This window comes from Sturnus vulgaris, chromosome 10 (genome assembly GCF_052056855.1).
Source record: "Sturnus vulgaris isolate bStuVul1 chromosome 10, bStuVul1.hap1, whole genome shotgun sequence".
Taxonomy (NCBI): Eukaryota; Metazoa; Chordata; class Aves; order Passeriformes; family Sturnidae; genus Sturnus; species Sturnus vulgaris.
In genome coordinates this window covers 13,288,384-13,315,602 of record NC_142252.1, presented here as the reverse complement: position 1 = coordinate 13,315,602, position 27,219 = coordinate 13,288,384, and the positions used below count along the sequence as shown (strand labels likewise).

At 48.9% G+C, this 27,219-nt stretch overlaps 2 protein-coding genes across 15 annotated transcripts in view; both read right to left on the bottom strand.

Moving 5' to 3' along the window:
• Positions 1-20,066, bottom strand: part of XXYLT1 (xyloside xylosyltransferase 1) — a 31,960-nt gene extending 11,894 nt beyond the window's left edge. The window contains exons 1-3 of the mRNA XM_088170881.1: positions 19,654-20,066; positions 13,945-14,092; positions 1,236-1,368 (exon numbers count right to left, since the gene is read on the bottom strand). Of these exons, the coding sequence (XP_088027007.1) occupies positions 1,236-1,368; positions 13,945-14,092; positions 19,654-20,049 (677 nt within the window). The 5' untranslated portion in view covers positions 20,050-20,066. The remainder of the gene's footprint in view (positions 1-1,235; positions 1,369-13,944; positions 14,093-19,653) is intronic.
• A 3,771-nt stretch (positions 20,067-23,837) lies between these two features.
• ACAP2 (ArfGAP with coiled-coil, ankyrin repeat and PH domains 2) overlaps positions 23,838-27,219 on the bottom strand; it is a 60,066-nt gene continuing 56,684 nt past the window's right edge. For 8 of the 14 annotated variants that reach the window (XM_088170880.1, XM_088170870.1, XM_088170876.1 and 5 more), the window contains one exon: positions 23,838-24,717. In XM_088170880.1, coding sequence (XP_088027006.1) covers positions 24,614-24,717 — 104 coding nt within the window. In that variant the 3' untranslated portion in view covers positions 23,838-24,613. Of the gene's footprint in view, positions 24,718-25,996; positions 26,305-27,219 lie in introns of those variants that run through there. The other 6 variants (XM_088170867.1, XM_088170875.1, XM_088170869.1 and 3 more) reach the window with 1 other exon arrangement.

The window sequence follows — 27,219 nt, the reverse complement described above, 5'->3', positions numbered from 1 at the left end:
GCATGGTGCCACCCTATGGAGACAAAACCTCAGCAGCTGTGTCCCTCTAGTCCCAGCTCGTCCTGCCAAGAGTGTAAATCAGGAGAAAGACAACACTTATGCCCCTGGCAGAGATTTTTTTTTCCATCTCAGGAAGAGTGGTGACTTCTAGCTTGAGCAATCACATTCTCTCATATGGTTTAGGCTTCCAGGAACCAATTGGTGATGATTAATGACCATCAATCCCCCTTTGACGAACTTCTCTCTGTCTCTAGTCTCTTCCCATCTGGATGCACAAGCAGCAAGAAAGACTGGTCCGGATCTTTGCAGCTCAGCCTTTGCCCAAGAGTGCTGCTGGTCATGTCTTAGAAGGCTCAGTAGGGAAGGAGGCTTCCAGTAGGGAAGGAGAAGACATACTGACCTCTAACACTTTTATCTATCTTTCTCCAATAACCCTTCCATTAGGATTAGCAAATCTAGCCAAGCCATTTCAGATGCTCAAACTCAGCTCTGCTGAGATCCATTAAGGCATCCTGGGATAATTATCTGATTTACCCTGGATTAAAAGAAAACCTGAGGTCCATCCTTGGAACAATGCAGAATAAACTAAACCAATTTCTCTAAGCACCTGGAAATATCCCTGTCCCTGAATCCCACCAGTGGTCCATGAGTGGGAAGGACTGGGCCACCACTTTGTGACTGATTTCCAGCACAGTTGACAGTGGCTGGTGGACCAAGTGTCTGAAGAGCAAGGGACCGTGAGGCCACCCTCATGCTTGCAAGCCCAGGTCAGCAAGAGTTGCCCATTCAGCCTTCCCTGGGGGAAGCAGAAAGCACACTGACACTCCAGGGACCCAGAACCTCATTGCTGCCCAAACTCAGTCCCTGCTCTCTGCAATACTCCCAGCCAAAACTTCCGAGTGCCAACACACAAACAATTACAGCACCCCAACACGCATGGCTGGGCAAACATGCCTCTAGATGTACTAGAGTCCAGGCATGGATTTTGGCATTGATGATCAAGAATTTGGCTCTAGAAGTCCTGTGGTGGTGTGTGAAAACAAGCAAACAAACCACAGCAATACTGTACACTTTGCTCATACCGATTTACTAGTTTGAGATTAACTCCCCCTGCAGGGATTAAAGCAGGGAGACCACTGCTCACTAAGTTTTCTTCCAAAGAGCAACCTGAATTGAACAGAAGCTTCCAACCACCAGCTGCCCACTCCCTGCTCCCCACAGGGAGAGGACTGTACCTGTACACTGGTTGCATTTCCCTGGCAATCCCAATGACTGCTCCCTCTGGGAAGTTGTCAAACTCATCAAACAGGTCTCGGATGTTGGTCTTGTACTTCAGGTCCAAGTCCACCTGGATGATCTGTGTTATTTCTGAAAGCACAAAGAGGAAAACTCAGCAATATAAGACAAAACTGGAACCTGTGATTACCAGCGGCTACTGGAGGAACTGAAGCCAATGAGGATTTGGTACAGTCTACTCTATGGGCAAGACTCGACCAACTCAGAGTAAACACAATCCAGCTGCAACCTCTGCATGAAGCAAACAAACTTCAACCATCATGAGGCACTTACCACTGTGTGTGTTTACTTCAGAAATAATTTCTGGTGACTCCCTGCTTCTATCCACTCCCTCCTTCCTTCCAGAAGACTGGTTTTCCATATAACAGATAAAAGCAAGAGGTAGCTTCAACTCAGCCTCTCTCCCTTTCTGGAAGTGCTTCTGCAGTGCCAGCCCCACAAAATCCCATGTTTACTTTCAGCTACCAAGTCCATAAGTGTTTCCCACCTCCAGCCCAGAGAGCATCCATCCCCGGCCCAACATACCAAAGCAATTCCCATCATGGACAACATCAGTTCACCACATAACACCTCCAGTATCACCTGCACAAACCCATTAGCTCCCAGCAGCTTGCCATGGGCTTCCCTGAGGAAGAGATTACAGCCCTCTGCCTGCACAGAACTGCTGGTGATATGCACCAGCCTGGAAGACCTTATTATTGCTGGTGGTACCCTCTCAGATAGAAGGGGGAGTGTAAAGACATGGAAATATCTTCCACTTTCAGTGAGACATCAAGAGCAAGGAAAGGCTGGGGGACATCATTCTCAGGGGTGGGTCTGAGGTCATTAACAGGGTCAAGCCTCTGAGCAAATTTGTCCCAGTCTCCTCTACAGCACACAGGACTGAAAGATGGAGATGCTGCTTGGGACAGGGTGCAGGAGATGTGCCTTGACAAGACTGCTTGTCCTAGGTGGATCTGAGGATGCTGCATGGATTGCAGCAGGCCAAGTGCAAACACTACAAGAGATCAAGCCATCAGATGTGATCTCCGAGCCACGAGCAAAGCCATGGTCATCTTCTGGCCATGCCAGCTCAGCCCTTCTCAGGGACTGAAAGTGGAGCCATCCCCAGGGCATTATGTAATGCCCCCTCTATTTATATGTGTTATAAAAGCCGGGAGCAAATTGGCCAGGTTGCTTAGCACTCAGCACTAATTGGATTGTAAGGCTGTGTCAACCTGTTTTGGTCCCACTCATCATGCACAGGTGCCCTTACAGCTCCCTGCAGGCCAGACCTGCCTGTCACCACCACTTGCAGAGCAATTAGCAAACCAAGCCTCATCCCTCCTCTTGTCCAGTACCTGCAGGCAGGAGGACAAGCCCTGCCTGCCCTCACCTTCTGCTGCCTGCATCTGCTGTGCCTACGGGCAGGGCTTGCCATCAGGCTGGTGTTGCTGGGGCAGTGCCACCATGACTCCTCATCCCCTCATCCTGTCATGCTGGGGACAGGCTGCTGGCTACTCCTGGCTGCTGACAGCAGGAGGCAATTGCTCTGTTTTCAGCGCCCAAGCCACCATGGGACTAGAGACCCAGAGGCACCAAGAGCAGCCAGGCACCAGCAGTTATTCCCCAGCACAGAAGTGCAGCTTTGCATTTTCACAAGTGTTCATTGTTTGGTGTTTGTGTTTCAGGCAAATGCTGGGCTGTACAGCAGCTCTGAATTTTTTGCAGATCTTGCAGTAATCTGGGACTCTTGGCAATTGATCATACCTACCACATTGTCCTCATTTAAGAACAAAAAGGCCCTGTGAGGTTAAGCAAGAAATATACTGCTTACACTGCGAAGCACCCAAGCAGAAATATAAATCAAGGAGAAATAGTGTCTAAGCTACAACTTGGGCTGTATCTCAATTTATTTTTTAACATCCATCACACTCTATCTGCTAAAGGAAAAGGCCATGCTCCCTTCAGCCGTCAGTACAGCAATCCTCAGGCCTACCTAGTATTTACCATCACCATAATCCTCTGTTTGCAAAGATTTAAACCCCAGGCACAGTAATTCACCACAGGCTAAAGCAGGTCTTGACCTGAAAGCAATTTCCCCCAGCCTTCTGAACTGCCTCAGAAATGGCCAGTGCAACTTGAGTAGTGGATTTCTGCAATGAGGAGCAAGACATGTATCTCAAATGCACCAAACCTCCCCAGTGGTCCAAACTCCGGTAGGGCAAACCCCCAAATCCAAAACATTACTTGAGAATAGCCAGACTGGTCACAAAACTCCAGGACAAGAAGACCTTGGACTTACAGCACAAGCTAAGCTCCAGAGAAGTGGGGAGCCTGAGCCCTACAAGGTAGTGCTGAGGCTGGGAAGATGGGATGGGATTCCCAGGGGCATCCTAGCACCACTCACCCTGGTGCACAGCAGCTGTATGATGCCTCATCAGGTTTCAATTAAATCAACTGTGAGACACGTCATCCGATTGTTCTCTAAAATCCCAGATGAACACCAACTGCAATTAATCACAGTAGAGAATGAAAGCTGAACTTGGAGGAAGTTCCAATCCCAACCCCGCCTGCCCCAGCACCTCAATGGGTGAAAGGCTCTGGGGTCCCTGTGCAACCCAGAGTGTGCTGCCCAGCCAGCTGTCCCCAGAAGCCTCAGCTGAGCAGGGAGCTGAGCTGAGCACAGCTGCAGTGCCAGGCAGGGATGCCAGTGCCACAAGAAGCCCAGCAAGGAGACAGTTTACACAAACACCCTGGGTTCTCCATCCTGCCCTTCCTTAGAGGCTTCCCATGTTTGGGTCACCCCAGCACACCAGTCCATGCTGTGCCCTGTGCTTCCCTCACGAAATACTCACTAAGAAATTATAGCCAAAAAGCACCAAGTACTTTTTTTGTTTTAATTTTTTGAAATTTAAAAAATTTTTTGTTAAAGCAAGCATGAACTGCAACATTGAGATGTAAGTGAGCATGGGTGATATTAAGCATCACTTTGCCAGATGCAGCTTGCACGCACAGATTAATGGCTGAGATGATTTCTCTGCCTGGGACTGGCAAGGGGCCAGGCACTAATATTTATGATGTATCATGCTCTTTTGCCCTTCTACCAAGTGCTTTGTCCTGGCTGCCATGTGGGGGTGGAGGAATCGCGTGCTCTCTTAGGCACAAGCTGCTCAGAGGGATCCAGCTGGAAATGTGGGAAAAGGCTGAGTGTTCTGCTCAGCAGTGAGTTTTCTAACTTTGCCATACTGCGTAGAACTCTCCACTCTGTTCAGCTCCAGCTCTTCCAACCACGGCATGGAAAGGGGAGCTGTGCCACTCACAGCAGAGATGGTCTCCATTAGCAGTGACAGCTTTACAGCACAGGTTGGCCCCATGTAAAGCTCGTAACTTTTACTGCAGCCTTGCATCAGCAGCTACAGCAGGGCTGTGCTCCAGGCTTGGCTCAAAACTACCCCCCAACCCTGTCCAGAGGAGAACAGCCAGCTTCAGAGATGCCTCATTCCACAACCTCATCCAGGGAGGGGGCAGAGGCAGGCAGAGGTCACGTCCCTGTACCCTGCTGCCCCTCATTCTCTGTAATCAAAGCTGGTGGTAATTTGGCTCTGCTCTTGCCATCCTCTGCCTTCTGATGCTTCATGCCAATAAGGAGAGATGTCTCCAACACAGAATAATGGAATTATTTAGATTGGAAAAACCTTTAAGATCATCGAGTCCAGCTCTTAACCTGGCACTTGCACACATCAGATGGGAGCACCTTGACCTCCCCACACATCCTCTGCATCACAGCAGTGACTTTTGGGGCCAGAGGCACTTTAAGAGGCGAGATCAACAAGGGCACTGCTGGGATTGCCAACACTTTGCCTTTTTCCACAGAGCCAGCACCTGCCAGTCCTGCAACACAGGGAGGCAAGACCCCACTCCATCCTTCAGGAGGCAGTGTGGGGTGATGGCTGGGTGAGGGCTGGGGACAGGGAGCTGCTGGATGCAGAGCAGCTCAGAGAACCTTCTGCAGGGCCAGCAGCAGCTGCAGCCAGCATGGGTGACAGTGCAGCCAAATGACGGGAGTGTCCCCTGCTGGCTGCAGCTCTGGATGTTGCAGGCCTGCAGTGGGCTGTGGGGAAGGGCCAGGGGGTGGCTGCTCATTTTGCCACTTGACTCGGACCACCAGAAGGAAAGGAGCCAAGCAACCAAAGCTCTTGGAGTTGTAGTTAGAAGGGCTGGGCATCTCAGGTCTGCTGGGCAGACTGGATAGCTGCCCCTCCACCCCTCTGAATCGCTTTGAGAATGTTTTTTTCAGTCAGGTGTTTTAGCTGTCCCCATCATGACGGGACAAGATCCCAGGGGAAGAAGGAGCTGTGAAGGACCAGCAGTGACTTTCAGATGGCTGCCTTGGGCAATAAACCTCCTGGAGCAGGGCAGCAGCCGCCAGCTCCAGTGGGCAGTGTGCCTGCAGGAGCAACACGCAGATCCATAAAGCTGCCTGTGCTGGCTGTGAAACCAAGATCCTCCGCCCTCACTGGCTCAGAGAGACGTGTGGCCAAGAAAAACTCCACTCCTACAGCCTGCACCAAGGCCAAGCATGGATGCAGAATGGGTGACAGACTCCAGAGGTCCCTGTACAACCCAGAGGGTACTGCTCAGCAGCAGCAACCAGCTGTCCCCAGAAGCCTCAGCTACAGCAGGGAGCAGGGCATGATGAGCTGCAGGGATGCCAGCACCTCAACAAGGCCAGTGTGGAGGCACACAGTTTATTTACACAAACATGCTGGGTTCTCCATCCTGCCCCTCATTAGAGGTCCCTGGGTTTGGCTCACCCCTCGCACTGGCAGCTGCCCCTGGCCACTCTCCCTGCTGCTGTCAGCAGGGTTGTGAGCAGCTTCCTCTCTGGCTGTGTGCTCCCCTGGCCAGGCCTTGTTTTCTCCACACACAGCCTCCCCTCTGCGCCCAGGATTAATCACTGCAGCCTGCCCAGCTGACCTCGGCAGCACCGGAGAGCCTCGCCCAGAGAAAGCAGCCAAGGCAAGGGCATATGTGCACGTGTGCAAGCATGACACGCTCCTCAGAGCTTGCTGCCACTGTGCTGGCAACTGGGGGGGCTGCAGTCCCCCCTCCCAGGACATGGTGCTGCTCAGAGCCCACCCTCCCAAGAGAAGATGATGCTACAAAGCCCTGCACCAGCAGAGCTTGCCAAGGTGCAGTGCAGCTTACCTTCCAGCTGCGTGCTTCAGCACAGATCCTCACGTCTGCCATGCAGCCAAGGGTCCCCTCCGCTCCTTGGGACAGCCCAGCAGTCACCTCCCCACCAAATAGGCTCCTTCTGTGCACACAGAGTTCAGGAAGTGCAGCAGGCGATGTGCCCCTACTGCCCGGCTGCTAACCAGGTTTCTGCAGCACTGATTAGACACCCAGCAGAGCAGAGCAGTGGCTACAGCACAGCAGCTAATCAGCCTATCAGCTAATTAAAAAATTAGGCTGTCTGCCAGAGATAGATGACAAATCATTGCTACCACCCACACAGGGCAGGCACCTGGGTGAGCTCAGGGGTCTGGAGCAGCAGCAATGTTCCCAGGTATTGACAGCAGCATCACTTTGATTGCCTTGCTCCACACCCTGCAGCCATCTCCTGAGGGAAGGGGAAGACTCAGGAGGAGATAGATGTGTTTTGTTCCAGGAAATTAATTTTTCCTGTGCATCCAACCGTCCCCTTGTCATCCATCAAGATCTGAGAGACTAATATTTAGCAGTACTCAACACCTTGGCTCTTAACTGGACTCCAAGGCAGCAACATCGCTAAGCACGCAATAGGTTTCAGGATGGAGCTGGAAATGCTGTTTGCCTTGTATTTAATATATGCTACTGCTGGGGGAGGAGTGTGAAAACACTTTTTGGAGCTGGAGGAAGAGCAGCAGGAAACCTTTTAATCAGACAAAATAAGGTTTGATTCCAGGTTGCTATAAATTACAAAAGAGTGGATGGAAAGCTATGAAGTAATGAGCAGGTGAGATGGAAAGGGAAACCAAAAAGAGATACAGGAAAATAAATTTTCTGGGCTCACATCCCAGTTAACTGCACACACTGGGGGAAAGGGCTGCAGGCAGATTTTGTTTTTGTTTCTTCCTGCTAAGCTCTAATGAGCTATGGCAGAGCAGGGAGAGACTGTGGGAGAGAGCAGCCCTGGCATGAACACTGGGTGGCCCCAGCAGCTTCCAACCCTTTGGGGATGGGGCAGCTGGTCTGGCAGGGGAGAGAGGAGGGCAGCACCCATCACAGAACCGGGTGATGAGACCCTGCTGCTCTATGAGAGCAGGGGGAGCAGTCAGCCCTGGCCTGACAGATCTAGGACATCCAAAAATAATCGATGGTGGCACTGCGGCAAGGGGCAGGCAGTGGAAATGATGAGAAGTGACACTACCCCCGGGGGCTGTGGGCCACGCTGGCCCCAGAGGCAGCAGTGCTACAGGGAAGGGGTCTGTGCTGTGATGCAGCACCCAGGAGGCTTCCAGGCATTTGCTGAGCAGCAGCTACATCCCCCTCATCACAGCAGCCCTTCCTGACGCCTCCTCCACACCAAGGCTGGGGCCAAGGCGCTCTCCTGCCAAGAGAGGCATGTCCTACAGGCAGCCAGATGGGGTTAGCAGCTCATCTCAGCAGACGTGGACCCCTCTAAAAGGCCACAGCCTCCGATGTTTACCTGGGGTGAGCTTATTCAGAGGTCTGCTGTTGCCTGCTCCTGAAAAGCATCACGAAAACAATTCTCTCAGCACAACAGGCTCACCCCAGCAAGGAACAATGGATGGCACAGCTATCCCTACTGTTCGCAAAATGATCATTCCAGCATCTTCCCTTCCCATCACAGGATCTGACATAAGTGCATGCAGCTCAGAGACAGACCGGGAAGGGAATCTGGCTGTTTTTCACGTGCTTGCGGCATGAAGCAGGGAGGGAGGTTATGAGAGCACATCAGACACTATTGACACTCCCTCCATCCCTGTAAAGATGGAAATATTTTTGCTGGAAACTAAACGCTTCAGCTACTGCAGCATCCCTTGGGAACTGTGGTTTGGGAGCACATGGCTCTGGGGCCAACTCCCATGACTCTGCCGCAGGCTCCAATTTTCTGCCGTTTCCCAACATCTCCCCGTTGGTAGCACACAATCAAGCCTGAAGCATCTGGGACATGGGCACTCTCCTCCCAGCCCTCTCAACAGCTGCATCTCTGCACTCCCTGATGTGGTGGGGCTCAGCAATGATGGCAATGCTCGGCCAGCAGGAAAGGATCAGGAGTGACGCACTTTCAAAATGCTCACTTATTATAATTATTACAGTGATTTGCAGAGTTCTGTGGGCAGCTGCCCTGTGCACCAGCTCTGCAGCTGACAGGAGGAAGAAGGGGGAATGATGCCTGCCCATCTCCCTCTGCCAGGCTCTACCTCAGAGACCTCAGATGCCCCATGTGACACAGGATGTGTGCAGTGCAACTCTGCACATGGCTGCTGTTGAGGGGACACATCACACACGGGCACCTGGCACTCCACAGGCAAACAGAGTCTGACCTGGGCAATCCTGTGCTGTGGATTCAAACAGTGCAGATGCAACATTGAATCCTGATGCACACATCTTTGCGAAAGCAATCAACAATGTCTTCAGGATGCTGCCTATGGGCTTTTCCAGAAGGACACTAGCAGAAGACAGTTACTAGTCAAGGCATTATTCCAGTACATAGACTGTTTCCCTGGTACCTCTGTGCTTAACCCCCTCCCCCAGCTCTCAGGCTCTTCACCTTCACAGCCAGCGGCAGGAGTGCTCCAGGTACCCCGCCTTGGCACAGGCAAAGTGCCCTGAGAAAGCACAGCACAGCTCAGTGCCTGCTCCAACACGTCTCCTGGCTGGCCTTTGCCTTCCCTCCAGCTCTGCTTGGTGGGAAAAGCATAAGCTGATGTTCACAGAGGCCTCTGTCTCTGGGCTGGTACTCCTAGAGCAGACAAAGGCTGATATCAGTTTCGTGGGAGACCAAGCTGGAGCCAGCAGCTGGATCCTGCTGCAAGCAGCACCAAACCCCAAGTGACTGGGGCTTGGTCATTATCAGGATGCTTGGACAAACATCATTATAATCTGGTCTATGCTTACCAATGAGTACAGCTGTTGATAATGAGCTGGAGAAATTGCCCCGTTCAGAGCCTGAAGCCAGGGAGACCATTGGACTTCCCATCGATCCTGATGTGTCACAGACGCTGTCTGAACACCCGCTATGAAGCCAAAGGCACAGCTCCCTGCTGGCAGTCACTTCCCCAGACACAGTTCTGCTTATTCACCCACAGCAGCCACCCCTGCTTCTCCCCACCACCCACAGCTGTGTCCTCCCAACACATTCCTGCACAGCTGGCAGCCCCGGGACACACCAGGGCTTGCTGTCCATCACAAAGCAGTTGGCCACGATTCCCTCATGCATGAGGCAGCCCAGCACCTAAAACATCCTGCAGAATAGAGCTCTACAGATCATCACACTCTGTTTTGAACACTCTTCTCACCAACTTTGATGTCCCCCAGTTCCTGTACAAACTTCTGCCTTGTATGGCTCCTGGCTTCATGGACCACACCATAACCCCCCCGGCCAGCGCCCTCCCAGACTGGAGGGTCCCAGTCAGCCAGGCTTGTCCCACACAGAAGCTATTGCCCTCTCTAAACCCCTTTCATTTTTTACGAACAGACCATCTTGATATGCCATAAATTTTGGTAATACATAATGATCAGTTCCACTCTGTTCTCCTTCTTCATAGCTCCACATCCTTATTTAGTCACACAGAAACTTACCCACTTTTCCTACTGACTCTTAGTTCCCCTACAAGCCTCCTATGAACAGCCTTAGCAAATGCACCTGCAGAGCAAGCTCCTGAGTTTTCAAGGCAGCAAGTACTCAGGTGCATCTTCAGCACCTGGAAGATGCAGCAGGCTGCATGAGAGTTAACCTCACACCCAGTAGGGCGCAGGGGCCCTTTGCAGCATATGCTCATCTTCCCATCCTTCATCACAGCTTCTGCCTTCAGGCTGGGCTGGACAGTGAGAGAGAAACCCTGAGAACTCCCCCACAAGCTGCCAGAGATGCCCATGAAGACAGCCAGCTGTTTGTACCAGCGAGGAAACTCTGCTACCTCCAGTTTGTCAAATACCATCTTCAGTCAAGTTCTGCTAAATACCCTCACTCCATGTGAAACACGGTATCATCAGCCAGGTTTCAGAGCCTCCCCTGAGCTAATGGGACTCCACTCCTCTAAGTTGGCAGAGATAAGCCATAAAACTGCTTCTGCGTCATGTCTCATTTTCCCTCTGCTCCTTATTCTCCCACAGGGCCATCCTGCTGCAGCACCATTAGCAGCACCAATGGAGTTGAACACCAAATGACAGTTTTCAAAGCTCTACACAAGCTGCTGGCTCTCCCCTGGTCCACCAGCTCCACTTGTTAAACAAATTTTTCCTGAAAACTACCTGACTTGAGCCAAGAATGGGCGCCAAGAGTTCCCTGGGGAGCTCCCAGCTTTCCCAGGCTGCCCTTCTATCACCTCAATTCCTCCTCCCCTCACTTGTGGCACCAGGAGTCTTGTCCCCAGACCTTGCCTGCCAGACAGACCTGCCCAGACATTACTCCTTTATGTACCAATAGAAGGGTGATAAAAAGCTTGCTGGGCTCCCTGAAGTTCCACAGCTAAAATGACAAGTGATAGAGGGATCAAAGGCAGTCAGGAAGGAAGAGGTCCCCTCCGGATGGGCATACTGAAAAGGAAAGTGAAAAGGTCTGGGTCCTTGCTCTTCCTCCTCCTCTTGCTCTGCAAGTCTCAAGACCATTTCATGCTGGCACTGTCTTCATCCTGGCAGCTCCTTCTAAGCCTGAACCTGCTTGTCCTCTCTGTGTAACTTTCCCATCACTTCTCCCTTGCAGAACCATTCTGATGGATCAAGTCCTGCTCCAGCTCCCCAGGCCTGGCCACACCACACTAAAACGGGATTTATGAGCCTTGAGCACAGACAAGAGTTATGCAGTCTGCATTTCTGCGTGCTGCATACCAACTCCCCAGCTGGTTTAAATCAGATTAACTCCACTGATGTAAGACATTTAAGGCAAGAGTGTTCCATGATTTACACCAGCTAAGAAGCTGTTATACTATAACTTGGCAGCTGTAGGTTTTAGATCTGAAGCTTTTTGGGCAAAGATCCCAAGCAACAGTAAACGACAGAACAGCTGAGTACCAAACCCCATCTACCCTCAATGCAATGTGCATGCAGCCAGCACATGTCCCACAAAAGCCCCTAAAAAAATAGAAATAACCTGATGTTCAGTTTTCAGTGCCACCGGTTTGCAAAGTAAATGTCTCATCACAATCAATAGGATCCAAACAAATCACTAAATCATTATACTGTGGAAATGCCTCCCTTCAAAAAAAAAAAGATATATTTGGTAAACTACAGCCAGGCGAATTTTAGTACAGAGGTTGCTTGCTACTGAAAAAAAATCCCATAGACTGATTAATGCAAATGCAAATGAACACACCAGAGACTTTAATATTCAGATCAGGGTCTTCATTTCTGCTAGAGCATGCTCCAGCTTCCAATCAAATCTGGATTCCACAAAAAAGTGGTGCTAATGCTATGAAGCCAGATGTGCTTGGAGAGATGCACAAAGACACAGCACTCAGGGCAGAACACAGCATTCAAGGCAAAAGAAATGCACCAGGAAAAATGGTAATACTGCCTGAAAAAGAAGGTTTGGTCTTTTCTCCTCCAACTCAGCAAAGTGGCTTCTTCAGACCAGTAGATACTGGCTTATCAGAATCACTGGGCAAGAGCCCAGTGCCATTCCCACATCACCTGCAAGCCTGTGAGTGGGCAGCAGAGCTGCAGCCTTTCCTAATGCCTCTTGTTCAGTGCTGGCCACACAGGGAGGGGGCTGGTGAGCCCTGCCAGCCCCATAAATCACCAGGCACCCAGCACAGTAAACCTGACCTCTCTTGCAAGGGAAATATAAATCAGCTTTACTAGCAGCTTCTGAAACAAAAACTAAACTCGTGAAACCGTAAAAACGCCTCTTTAAACATCCTGTACCCCAAACAGACCATTGAAAGCCCTGTCAGTCTGAGGGAGAGCAAACAAGCTTTCCAAGAGATAAGACGCCTCATGGGTTGATGAACTGAGAAAACACATTTCAGACTGAGCAGCTTCTTGCTGGCAGGCAGCAGACAGGGATATCTTTAGCACACAGTAAAGACAGAGTAGGGAATCAGGAGGAGTGAATTAGCCAGCATTAATACCCATCATTTGTATGCAGTGTACTTCAAAGTGTTCACAGTGCAGACAGTACCAGACACACACAAAATTACCCAAGTCTGAGGGAGAGCCAAGTAGAGCACATTTGCTGGAGCCCACAGAGAAATGATCAGTGAGTTTGGATGGGACCCTCAGGGCCACCAGTGCCCCACTGTTCAATGAGCTAGTGCGGGAAGGCCATGCCAGGAGGACAGGGGCAAATCCACAAAGGAGAGAGAAAGCCTCATGAAGCAGAGCAGATGTAGAAGCTCCAGAGTAGAGCCAAACTGGAACAGGACTCAGGAGGGGCACGGGGGAGGTGTATCTGCTCACATTCCACCAAGAGTGCAGCTGAGATCCGTGGTAGGAAGTCTGCAGGGAGTATTACAGCTGAGCAGAGGCTCCAGATTCCAAGAAAGCTGCTGGTACCAGCAGCGCTTGTCCTTGGAACATGCACACGTGTGGGAACAGGTCACCATTGCATGACATCCACAAACAGCTTTGAGAGTCTAGTCATCTCCTCCTGGGGCAGGTGTATAGCCAGGCAGGGTCCCAGGGCTCCTTGCCACCACTGCCTGCCATGCCCAGGGAGGACATGTGACCAGCCCAGGAAGGGATGTTGCCATCACTGGTGTGTCAGGCCAGCGAGGCAGCTGACAAGGAGAGCCCAGGGACCAGAACAGGGAATGGACAAGTAGGGCTGCAGGAGCTCCAGTGAAGGAGTTTGGAGCCCAAGGACACAAAACCCTACTTGTGCAGCCACAGACTAGACAGCATGCTGGTTCCATGAGAGGCAACTGCACACAGCCAGGGGAGGAGAACTACATCAGCTGAGCCTACCCTCTTCTGCCACCTGCCTTGTTTTCCTGCAGAGTTCTTGTTGTTTCTGCACTTGGTAACAGCAGAGGCACAATAAGGAAACCTAAGTGATCAGTGGCTGCTAATCAGCAAAGCTTTCCAAAAGCTCCCTAATGCCAAGAGGAAACACTCAACAACTACTCTCTGTTGATGCTCAAGAGTGCACAGCTATGTCACAGACACACAGCACCTCTTTCTGCTGGTATCCCAAGGGGAAGGGGGCCGTAAACACACACAGAACAGGCCTGGTTGCTCCTGTCTCACCTCTCCAATCATCTCAGGGCACAAAGGCAGGGCCAGCTGCCATGTGACAAGGAGAACCTCCTGCCACTCATGCCAGCAGAGACCTGGATGTGGTCTTGCACTGATGAGTCTATTGTTCTGCAGGAAGGAGCAGAAGCCTAGGAGTCCATCCCAGAAGTTTATTAACTTTGTATTTCAAATAGCACTGGATAACATCTCTGTGCAAGAGAGAAAGAGAGCCTGTGTTGCTGCAGCACAGCAGAGACCTACCTTTGGGCATGATGCGATGCATTGCAACTGACAGGAAGAAGATGGAGTCGCTGTAGTAGGTCCCTGATCCAGCGCTGAAGTGTTTCTGCATGGCCTCAACGATGGGAAACAGCTTTTCTGTCAACTCATTCACATCATGGACTATTACCTGGCAGAGACACCAGAAACACCACTCAGCTGCCGCTTCTGGGGACAGGCCCAGCTCCAGCAGTCTTTGCTCAGCCCCTACAAGCACAGGGCGAGGAGGAAGGTTGGTAAAGCACAAACAGTGCTGGTGGCATTGCAGCTGCACTAAGGGGCCTGGCTGCTCCAGCCCCTGCACATCCTCTTGATGCAAGAACCAGTCAAGTGCAGGGAAAGGAGAAGGACTTTTACAGCCATTTCATAACTGTAAGGTGGGCAGGGACTTGAACCCCCTCACACAACCAAGTGTGTTCCATGTTTTGGGCTATTTCTCTGGTCTGTTCCCACTGCCTGATGCAAGCAATTATCTGGTCTCCCATATGGAGTCCATCAGAAGAGGCAACAGTTTGCTCCAGGCTCTGGTATGTTGCTGTTTAGAGCCAAGCCAGACCACGTCACTTACCCTGAGGACCAAGGCTTGCTCCCTGCTACAGAGGCAGGCTGTGACAGGGCAGCAGCAGGGACGCAGCCCGGATTTCCTGCTCCTCAGCCCGGCATGGAGGCGAGCTCTGCAGCACGTCCCGGCGGGGCTGCAGGGGGAAAGGGAGGACAGGCCGCAGCACGCTGATGAAAATCCAAACATCAGGAGCTACAGCAGAGCCGAGCAACTTCTGCAGATGGATCTCAGCCTGTCTGTGCTGGAGTTTTGCTGGAGCTCACCCAGCATTGCTCTGCATCCCTCAGTCCTGTGGGAGCCCATGCACCAGCACGGGCCCTGGCATGCCTGTGCCAGCTGTGGTTATGTCCCAGAAACAGGATCAACCCCAAATGCACCTTGCCAGCTACTGAAATTTTACAAGCTTATAATTTATTTTGGTCAAAGTCCAATGAACAGGAACTTTCATGCAGCTCGTTATACCCACAGAAGGATACAGGTCACTGAATCACACAAGATAATGAGAGGGATTTTCAGGATAATTAAGAGAGACGAGAGACATGACCCTGGTGCAGATATGGGGGAGTGCAGGAAGTTGAGTGTGGAGACTCGAGGTCGTGCCTCCTTCTTCAGGTCAGGGAAAGCAGGAAAAGCCCTGCTGGAACTAAAGTCCAGCAAGGACATGACATTGCAGCAGTACTTGAATTTTGGATAGGGGAACTTATTGCCCTTGTTTGAGAGATACCAAGACACTTCCAGAAGCTGGCCCCGCCTTCAGCAGGGAACACAAACCACAATCTTTTGTAGTTGCTTTCAAACTAAACTATTTCAACGGTTCCAGTTTCACTTCTTTTCCCTACTAAAACTTCATCTGCTTAACAAGTGGCCCTGCACTATGTCCTTAAAACATGCAGGATAGAGCACTTGCTTTTTAAATTTTTTTTTCAATTAAAAGAAAATGTAAACTAAGCCAAATGCTTCAGAGGAGAAGGTGGCTGTGGAGCCTGTGTTGGTTCAATGACTATCCTCTCTATGGAGTGCACAAGGGGCTGCACTGATGCTCAGCAAGGCTGGTGCAGAGATCGAGGCAGTGAGCAGTCTGGAACCTCCTTCCACAGCGTTCTGCAGAACACATTGCTCAGACCAACGTGCTCCCACGGCAGAGTTGAGCTTGCTGGATGCAGGGCTGTGACCGCTGAACACGGTAAGGTGATGGGCCTGTCCTGGCACTGGCCAGGATCGCTGAGCCCAGGGCAGGGCACTGCTGGGGGACAGGCACAGCTGAGGCCCTATGGCCCCGTCCTGAGGAGGGCACCCTGAACGCCCAGGCTTGGCCCCTGGCCCTCGCTGACAGCCGGGTGCCGTAGGAGCCCTGGCGCAGGCTCCATGGCCAGCACGGCCCTCGGTGGGGCGGCCCCGCTGCTGCTGTCCCGGCTGCTGGGCTCGGAGCCAAGGCCTGCAGCAGAACAGCAGGAAAAACACAGAACAACGTGTACCAGGAAAGTGCTTTGGGAGAGCTCATCAGCAGCCACACCTGGCGCTGGATAGCACAGCACAGTCCCCAAGATACTGCAGGGGAGGAAGCTGTTACCATCAGGCAGCACCTCACCCCAGCCCTGCAGAGCTGCAGGGTCGGTTGTGCCATTGCAGTAACAGCAGCCACCCCAGGTGACCAAACAAGCAAACCACTGTTCTCCGGCTACAAAGGCACTGACAGCCTGTTCATGAAACAGCACCACCAGCATGGGGATGTATAATGCTCTGCTCCCAGCCCAGCTTGGCAGGGGCGGCTTTGGGATCTGGCTGGACTGGAGAAGCATGGAAGGGAAATAAATACCTGTAACCCCCCTTCTGCACCCAGCAAAGGCAACATGAGGTGTGTACAGTACGTAGGAAAGGGGGAAAAATGTCAAACCAATTCCAGTCACCTCTGAAGTGAGCACACTGCCAAGCACCAGTGGACAAAAGTTATAGGAGAAATACTCCTGAAACTCCAGACACAGCATCATCTGCCTTTCCACTCTTGCCAAACAAAACAGGAAAACGTGTCTTTTGCCCACCCTTTTGTACTTCTGCAAAGCAAACTCCTGAGCAGCTGAGTTTTGCTCTTGCAGCCACAGGCCAGGCAGCCTCTCTGGGACTGTGAAGGCTTCTTCCCTTCTCATTGCTGACTTTAGCACAGCTTGGTAATCTGCAGCTAATTTCGTACTTCGTTATTTATTTGTGTAACAGCTCTTAGTAAATCCCTGTAGCTAAATCCAACCACGTTCGCTGAGGACATTAAAAAAAGTACTAGGGGTTTCCTGTGCAAGCAGAGTTTTATAAACATACGTCCCACACTGATAAAAACCCTCTCTACTGATTCCCTAGGAAAAAAAAACCCGCATTGCTTTTCCCTTTAACTTTCCCTTCTTCCGATGTGGGTCATCCCCGCAGGTCTGAGTTAGCACGGCACGACGGCAGCCCAGTTACATCCACCCCAGCAGCATCCTCCGTGGGGCTCATCTGAACAGGAAACCAGGATGAGCAGAGAGCTGAACGCGTAGTTCGTGTTATTACGGTAGAGAAATGGAATCATTAAGAGATAAGAATCGCACAAGGACTCGCAGCACACAGCCTGGAGTGGCAGGAAATGGGGCGAGCCGGTGCTCTTGTAAGCACAGCGTCGGCCCAGGCTCGCTGCCCGAGGGTCAGGAGAGACTACAGAGCCTCTCCCCCTGCCACCCGTGTGCGGGACATGCTCTCTGCGACTGCTGTCACAAAGCCCGGTAAGAGCCCCCGAGGCCCCGCACGGGCGGGACGCCGCGGGCCGGCTCCTCCCGCCGCCTCCCGGCCGCACACGTGGAGCACCAGCGCCCTCTGCCGCCGCCGCCCGGCTGCGCTCCCGGCTGCACATCTGGGCCACATCTGCACAGCCAGCGGCGGCCGTGACGCCACGCAGCGACTGCCCACGTCCGGACAGCCCTGCCGTGCCGGGACGGTCCAGTGCCTAAGCTGCTCCCACACACCCACCGCCTGCACCCCGCAGCCCTTCTGCCCTCACTCTCTGCACAGTTCCCGGGCTGCAGTCGGCTGCTTCAGTCTCCAGAAGCCTTTGAAAGTTAGTGAACCTGCCTAGGGAGAGAGAGAAAAGCTGCCCACAACCTTCCCCAAAGGTTACGATCCACATCTCACTCTGGGCTTCACTCTAACAGAGGAGCCAACTGATCCCAGCTTTGCTAGGATGGGAGGGCAAGGGGAGCTCCAAAAGCAGGGCCTGAATCACTTCTTTATGAAGAGAAGGTAAAGTTCAGGGGATTTTATCAGTCCTGCTTCAGTGGCTCCAGCTGCCCCCTGAGCACTTCATCAAGCCTTATATCTGGGCCTGTGCTAGGAAAACAGCATAAGAACCAGGAGAGTGTTCTGCACACACCAAGAGGAGCAGGAAACGAGACATCTCAGCATAGAGATGGCTTACTGCTGGAGCTATATGAGCATCAGGATCAATCATCAACATTTTAGCAGGAGCACCATTAGTCCAAGCTAGGCATCAGTTTCCTGCTGGTAAAGAAGAGAAATGGGGTAGGCTACAAGAATAAAGAGGTGCTGTCACCTGCTGGCATTGCAGAAACTGGCACTGGATTAGGACAAGGCTGCATGCTTGAGAGCAGAACAAGCTCTGCTCTGTACCTAAAAGCAGACAAACTGGTCTAAAACATACTGGCAACTATAGGCTAGCCTGTGAAACCAGGGTACATCAGGCTCTGCCAGGAAAGAGAGAAGCAGCTGTCCCACTGAGCAGATCTCAGTGAGATCTCACCTGAGGCCTCCAGATCATGCTGCCTGCTTACACCCAGACCAGTTCTGGTGCCAGACATACTCACCAAGCCATGAGCCAGGTTTCACTGTGCCTCCATAGGCACCTACAGAAAGGGATCCATCCACAACGGACAAATCACTTCATGCCTCCAACTCCCAGCCCATGTTGCTCTGGAGAAGTGAGGCTGGCAAGGCTGCCTGCAGAGAAGTTTGTTTCCCAGAAGGGCAGATGGCAGTAAGGCAGCCACCCACACAAAGGGGTGACTGCAAGGGATGTGCACACCATGGTGGCCTGGGGGTCCTCCCACAGGGAACATAATACCACAAACCTGGGTTGGGCTGTTGCACCACATCAGCACTACACCATCATGGGGCAGTCAGTGCATCCTGCTGTGGAGTGCAGGAATCCTCCTGAGGGAGCTGTGCACACCCTCTAGACAGCCAAGCACTGCTGCATGGTGTGGGTCTCCCATCACGGGTACATGACCTGACCGAGGGCCAGCACTAGGAAAGGACTTGTTTAACGAACATGAGTGGTAGAATTATTTACCAGGAAAGCGTCTGTACAAAAAATGTAAGGTTAAACTTCTAGTTAAATCTTGGTAGAGTGCAGCTAATATAAAATACAGGACTTATGAGCAATAGAAGTTATGGCAGGGCTAGAAGACACTTCCAAGCAATGCTCTGCAGCAGCACCTCAGTACAGGAGAGTCAGGTTATCTGGAATCTCTGAACTTAACACCTCTCCAGTTTTCAGACACCTGTTAAATGCAAAAGAAAGCCTGACTTTGCATAAACTACATCGGCTGTGGATTTGGGAGGCAGAACCACTTCCCTGGCAGTAGGAACATTCACACGTGGATGCACTCCAGCCCCTGCAAGGCTCTCCATTCCAGCTCTCGAGAGCCACTAGCAGCAGGCCAACCTTCTCTCCTGATCGGGAAACCATCGAGATACAAGCACACGTGGTCCTTGTGTGGAGATGCTGAAGCAGGACTAACAAGGGCTGCAGGAGAGCAGCACTCCTTAGAACAACTGCTCGTCTCCAGCACAGGTAGTGTGCCAGAGGCGTTCCCAGTCCCAGCTGAGAATCACTGGGCTGCACCAGGACACCTCCTCGCAGGCAGCAGCGATGGGGTCACAGAACAAGCCCCTCAAGACTCCCGAGACTGAGGAGCAGTGGGAGTTTCTACAGCAGAGTGAGAGCGAACGACGCTGCTGGGAGCCGGCACGGGCCGTTAGTGGAGGGAGTTCCTTCCCGATGGATTGCTGTTTTAAGTGTCCCTCGGGAAGCTCACACAGGACATCCCGGCAGAGTCCCCCGCCCGGCCCGCCCTCGGCCCCCCGCGCACCTGGTGGCGGAAGGCGGCGCCGCGCAGCAGGTCCTGCAGCAGCCCGAGGCCGATGTCGCGGCTGGCGCCCTCGGTGACGAGGTGGAGGTGCAGCACATCGGCGGCGCCCAGACGGCCGTGCCGCAGCAGCGAGCGCAGCGCCGCCTGCGCCTTGTCGCGGAGCGCGGGGCTGCGCTCCGCCTTGGTGAACATGAACAGGAGGTGCAGCCCGCGGGGCCCCGGGCCGGCCGGGGCGGGCGGCGTGGCGCGGAGGCGGCGGGTGGCGCTGGAGAAGGTCTCGCCGCCGCCGCCCAGGTAGTAGAAGGCGCAGACGGCCAGGGCCGCGGCCGCCGCCAGGGCCGCGGGCTGAGGGCAGCGAAGCCAGCCCCGGCGCGCCGAGCCCCGCAGCGCCGCCATGGCGGGGCGGCAGCGCCCCGGGCCCGGCCCCCGGTACCGCCCCCGGTACCGCCCCCGGCACCGCCCGCCACGGCTGCAGGGCGGGGCCGCCCCTGCACAATGACACAGTACAGAAACTACATTCAAGTTTTAGATACAAAGTCTACAGCCGTACATAACGCGAAGGAGGGCGGGGTATACAGTCTGTACAGTTACAGCTTAAGAGGAGGGGAAGGGGGTTTTTTACATTTTACTGCTGGAATGCTTAAAAAACACCGAGTACAGAGGAACGCGCGGAGAAAAAAAAAAAAGTTCATTATTTCGGAGAGAGTAACGTCTCTGCTTGACGAAACGATGATTTCTTGGCGATTTCTGTCAAAACATGGAAAACTTAGGCTCCTAACAGAAAAATGAGTAGAATTTTTCCTCCTCTATCATCTCCTTCCATGGGAAGAGAAACAAGAAAATACTGTATGCAGAAAGATAAAGCAAGTATATGAAAGGGCATATACCAAAGTGGTACACTCATCCTTTTCCCCAGTAGTGCCTTTCTAGAGTTGCCCCTGTTTTAAAACTGTGCCTTTGTGTAAGCACGGGAGCAAGGCATGCTGGCTGTCAGACTGCACAAGCCATAAACTCTAACTTGGGGAAAAGTGTCCATAATGAATGGGGCAGAGATTGTAGCCTGCAAAATTGATTCTCAAAATACTTTGCATATTGAAGAATCAAAATAATCAGCTCAGTCCTTTTGACACTGTAAAAATACTACGTCCTTTATACTTATATATTATTATTTGCAGTTTCATCAAAGGGTCGTTTCATAGTCACTCTGTTATTTGAGATTCTCAAGATGAAGCAGCAGAGGTAACATCCACAATTTAAAACAGATGGCTGCAGAGAAGCACTGAAGTCCTGGAAGCATGACATCAACCCTCCGCTTGTTCTAGTTCTCACCTTTTCAGTTTAGCACTACAAAGTTTATGCTCTATCCAGGAGACCTAGTAATTCGGACAACACATATGTACTGATGTCATAATGCAAAACAGGAGAAACTTCCTCTTGTATAGGATTTTTCTGACAGCAGTTGGAAGGTCTGGTTGCATTTTCTAAAACTATTTCAGCCCAGTATACAAACAGGTAAAATATATGACCCCACAGAGTGAAAAATGCAGTATTAATACAGGATCCTTTAGCACTCTAACATTAAAAGTCACAAATGATACAATCTAAAATCTCCAAAATCAGTGGAAAGACTGCCACTGATAGCAGCGATTTCCTGGATCAGGTTCTAATGGGCAGAGAGGCTCAAGTCCACAATGTACTAATGAGCACCTGGAACACGCATCCATCCAATTGCAATGTGGGCTGTTTGTGAAACCAAAGAAACACCTCTACCATCTACCACCTTCACCCAAATTCATGTGAACAAATTCCAACTGTCTAATACAGGTAGTGGCATAATTCAGTATGATAATTCAGAAATTTAAGTTTATATGCATTGTACTGACACTAATATAAAACAGGAAACTGTATAAACGGTCAAAGCAATTGATACCACTAATGACCCACCAGAGACACTATTTTAATCAACATGCAGTGGACATAAATTACACCTCTGAAATCAAGATTCATTAGAATGTAAGTTGAGTTCCTCAACATTTGTCATTCCAAGAGTCTTCTGGAACACATGATCTATAAATAAGAACGATATTATACTATCCTTCAATGGGCTATCTAATACAGAAAATGATACTAAATATCCATGTGAAAGATGGTTTTAAAATGTGTTAGGAATCTTCTGCTTTGTCCCTCACTACTATATTTCATACCTACAGAGAAACATGAAACTGGAATTGAACCTTTCCATTGCCTGGTACAAAGCACAAGATGTTAACCCACAATGAAACCTTAACTGTCTATTATTCCACTTAGATTCACCTTGTAATAGAAATGTAAGTTTCGTAATATTACTGAGCAGAATATTAACACGAGTCAAAACTCGATATGGAATCCAGATCTTCAGAGTTGTGGTGATAATCACACTACTGGGGGCTGAATCCTGTGAGTTGCAGAGGCCCTGGAACACAGAGCCTGCCAGAGCCTACTGAGACTGAGCCATCAAACTTAATGGTACATTCATATCTGCTGATAAGCAACATGCTACCATTGTACCTGACCTGAAGAAGGCTTTAACTGAGTGCAGTTTATACTGGACATCCTGTCATACCTGAAAGGACACGAGAACAAGGCTGAGGATCACAAGTGTCACACCTACTCCCCCTAAGCCATTAAAACTCCAGTGCTCCTGACAAGTCACATCACCTGTCAATCAGGTGTCATTCAGCCTTTAGCACAGACAGACTGATACTGTTTCCCAGACAGATGAGAGTTAGGAACACAAGGATGTGTAGAGCTACAGGGAAGAAACTTTTTAGTCTAGAGAAGTCATTCTGCAAAATTTGTCACAGAGATTTTGTGGCCAGGGAGGAAATCACCAGTGGAGATTTGAAATAAGTCTCTCAGACCTTTTTTCCAGCAGCCTGGACTGAGACAGCAATTATGCCACTAAGGTTTAGGCAGCTTTACATTCCAGCAAATCCCACCACACAAGGACTTCCAGCCAGGCTGGGAAAAACAAACATTTAGAAAAAACTATGTCTAAGGTGTATATTATGCAGTCATATCATACATTGTCCCATCTGTATGCCAGGAATCTTACTTTCTCTAAGATCTACTAAAACACCCATTTACTGGTAAATACTGCTGGTTAGAAAGTCTATTATAATTTCATAGGCAGCTATTTAAAAACCAACTTAAGTAAAAATTACTGCTTACAGGCGATATCCTTATGTTTCTTCTTATTAAGACTAAACGCACACTTTAAATGGGCAGAATCTGCTTTTCCTACCATAATTAGACCACACGCAAAGCAAGAACTGTCTTGTAAGATTCTTCTGCTTGGAAATAAAATCCACCAGACAATTCTACAACACTACTAATTTTGTAGCAATAATAATATACAGATTTGATACATTATTACACATTTGATGCAAAATTGTAAATGTCTGAAATACCTTTTTAAAACTTAACATGCCAGAAAGTTTAACTTCACCATAGTTTACAGATGTCAATTTGTTTTATCCCAGTTTTGCTTATTTTTCCATGGAGAAAAGCCAATCCATTTCCTAAATACACTTAAACAGCAGGTTAACATAATGCCATAGCTATGAGGATTACTGGAAACTCACATTGATACTATGCCACCTAAAAGCTCTGCTGAAGTTGTCTTCATAGAGCAGACAAATAGAGGATAAAGAATTGCATCTACTGGTTTGGGGTTTAGGAGAATTATTATCTAGGTATAAGTAACCTGATATATAAGCATATATCTAGAGACACCATTTATACATGCACAAGGGCAGAGTGGGGCTCACTACTGAATAAAGCAAATTGTCTTGCTGCCCTCACAACACAGTTGAGACTGTGCTCAGTCATTACTTTATAAAAATGTGCACTGAAATTCTAGTTTTTCTTGTGTTCACCTTAGTTTAAGACAACACATAAACATACACATCATTGCAAATTATACAAGGGCTCCTGCTTCCTGATAGAAAGGATTGATTGCCCTAAATTTAGAGCGGCTGCAAGACATGAGACTTTTATGCTGAGCTTAGGGCTAGTAGTGAGAAAAGCAAAAAGTACAAATAGCCTTTGTACAACTATTCTACACAAACTCCATTGGCTCAGTATTTACTTTCATGTCTCAAATGTCAAGTTTTCATGTCAAAATACTACAAACAAACCCCACATCACGTCCAAAAGGATCAAGTTTATTTTTCATGAAAGGTTCCACATGCTCATTTAGAAGGATACTTGCCGCACTGAAAGCTTAATTTAAGAGGAAAAGGGAAAAAAAAAAAAGGAAAATGGACTGCTCTTAGGAATTTGGTCCCCAGGATATATCCCTTCGTGACTGACCTGCAGTCACCAGCACAGAGGCCAGCCTGGTGCTAGAGCTTCCACTATGAAAGCTTGCAAAAGAGCAGGAGTTATCACATCTGTTATGAACAGCCCACCTCTAGCCAGAGTCAGTGCAGGAACAAGAGAATCTGTTGAGTTGCAGTCCCACAGATGGAAGGACAACTCAGTAAGTCATTACCCAATTTCCCTTCCCAACAGTCCCAGAAAATGCAACCCAGACCTTCTTGTAGAGGCACATTCTTTATGGCAGCAGGGGGGCAGGTGACAGTGGATGACGCTGGGTAGCAAAGCTGCTGTGCCCATCCTGCAGTCGGAGCCCAGCCGTGCTCTGCCACCCCAGTGGGAGCTGCAAATGCTGGGTGTGCAACTGGGGCTGGGGTACACTGAGCTAGCAGGTACTCAGGGCTTTGAAATATCTCCAGCTGCTGAGGTATATGTACTGTAGAATATAAACCAACTCATACATTTCCCCAGCTACCACAATCTAAAGCTACATTGGAGTGGTCATTTTATCCAAACTATCTAACAAAATGCATACAATTCATTCTGTTAAAGTAAAAAAAGACTTGCACTATAAGCTTCAGGTTCTTTTCCTTCTTGATATTTAAGACTTCTGGGAATCTGACTGCTGGAAGCGGTTTAACTTCTCTGGATTATTTGATGCCATTTGAGAAAAGTCACGAAAAATGTCCTGATAAATTTCATCTCCTAGGTAGAAAAGAAAAGGGAAACAGTTTTAAACATTTGTAATAGTCAACATCACCCACCATTGCACAAATGCCCTACTGTGCTATCAATTTCTGTGTAACACTTATTCATGTATGAAGACCTTCTAGATGGAGTGATGCTGATGTGAACTCTGAGGGACTGGTTACTTGCATGCATGTTCTGTAGAAGCAAATTAAACAAAGCCAAACTATACCTGAAATAGTACCTCACAGGCAGCCACACAGAGGAAAGTTCAGAGTTAGAAAGGAAAAGTTAAAGCACTTTAAAGCAACTTAAAAAGAAAAAAATATTTATTAGCTGTTAAAGAATAAAATCCTTGTTTTTGAAAGGAACTGCTAACCAGGATTCTCCACAGAAAAAAAGAATTATGGCATAAATAAAGATTTACTTGGAAACAGATCAGAATTCTTACAGCCAAACAGAACTCTCCATAAAAGAAACAATCAGCAAGCAATAATATATATTTTAAAAAGCAATCTTAAGTAGATAAATTATTGTCCATAAATTATTTTGGTCTATTACTTCAGCAAAAATAAAATTTCTACATTCATTTCATCTACATCTTTGATTATATTTTTCAGTTTGATCTATAAGAACAATGATACTTGCCCTATAATTTTTTTTTTAAATCTTCACCCTTTGTGCTTAAACCCAACCCTACTACTAGAACATATTCCAAAACGTGCTCCTCCCCTCCCTGTCTACACAGGCAAACATTCAGGAGCAATTACTTCTTGAGTCATTGCCAAGTCATTCTCTTGCCACTTTAACATGGACATTTTTTCACTCATTTTCACATTCTTTCATGTTGTAGCACTTTGGGTCTTGAATTCAAGTTTTGTTTTAAAACATGAACCATACCCTTTTGTCTTCAAAAGGAATTAAATGCATCAAACATTGAGTCGGGTCAGGACCTATGCAGCCATCCAAATTTTAGAGTCTTCTCAACACAGATGGCCACACAGGACACAAGATCCCAGCACTACTGTTTCTTGCTGAAAGCTTGATTAATAGCACGACAAAGAAATCAACCCAAAATCTCTCTCATCATGTACGTTGAACATGAAGATGTTTTTTTTTTCCCCCCCTAACATGACTGTGGAAGAAAAGAATGCTTTTGTGCTTAGAAGTTTGCACTACTGGGAAAAGTTATACTGTTTTGTTTTTCAATTCTTAAATGCACATTTCCAAAGTTAAAATTATTATTCTTTTGGAGATGAGACTCCATTCTTCTAAAAACACTTTCACAAATAATAACTGAGCTTACAGAAATATTTAATAGGGCAGTAACACAATACTTTCCAGACTTTAAAAGATGAATACATTCAATACTGCTCTACTAGGTAAAGTTAGTTCTAGAGAAATTCCCTTTTGGTTTTCAGATTTAATTTCAAGTATGGTGCCCCTGCCCGTGGCAGGGGAGTTGGAACTAGATGATCTTTAAGGTCTCTTCCAACCCAAACCGTTCAGTGATTCTGTGTTCTAAAGATGAGGCAGGCACAGGACAGGTTTTATTGTAACAGCTTGTAAGAACTGCTTGCTCTGGAAGACCAGCACAGAATGGAGCTGTAACATTCATCAAAAGAACAGCTATGAAGGGCAAAAGTAGAATTAGGCTCCTGTGATAAAAGCAATTGTGCTTTCAATACAGAAGTTGGGTCCACTGGTGAACGAGAACTGCAGTTCAAGTTGCCACACTTGGTTCTTTCAAATTAACTTGAAAGAAAAAAAAAAGCTATTTTTGCAAGATACATTGTAGCTCTGGCTTTGTCTCTATTACATAACAAAAATATTGCATACAAAAATAGACTAAAATAAAGTGCCCCTTTAATTTGTATGTTGCATTAAAATTCTTAATACTGTAAACCTTATCATTACTTTAAAATTCTGCTTTAAAATTGAATTCTGGAAGTTCCCTTTCCAAGCAATGTTTTCCCTAAAGTGCAGATTCTGTGTACAAAAATATTGTAACACTGCTTTACCATTTAACACCAGAGTAACTCAAAAGGCACACATCATACATTCAAGAAAAGGTAGGAAGAAAAAGTAGCAATGCTAATATCAAAGAGTTAGCAATACATACTGTAGCACCAGGAGATGAGCACTCAAGTATTTTACAGAAACAGTACTACGGTGCATATGGCTTCTACCACCAGAAATAACCTTTTAAAGCTGGTTTCAGCCAGTTCCCATTCAAGGAATATATTGGAAGACCAACTGTACCTTGCAAAGCAATATATTCATTCTCTCAGTAGCTCAAACCAGCTGTATGTATTTAAATGATAAATTTTGATGCCATTGGCTACATGAGTAATTGTTTATCAGCTGCATTGCTAGAGTTGAGAAGTAGTTAGTTGGCTTCACTCTGATGACAGCAAACTCCTACAATGACATTTACCCTCACATAGCTACCAGCTATACAATTGTCTTGAAAATTCTTATTTTCTTCTAGAATTATAATTTTGGAACACTGGGGTTCTA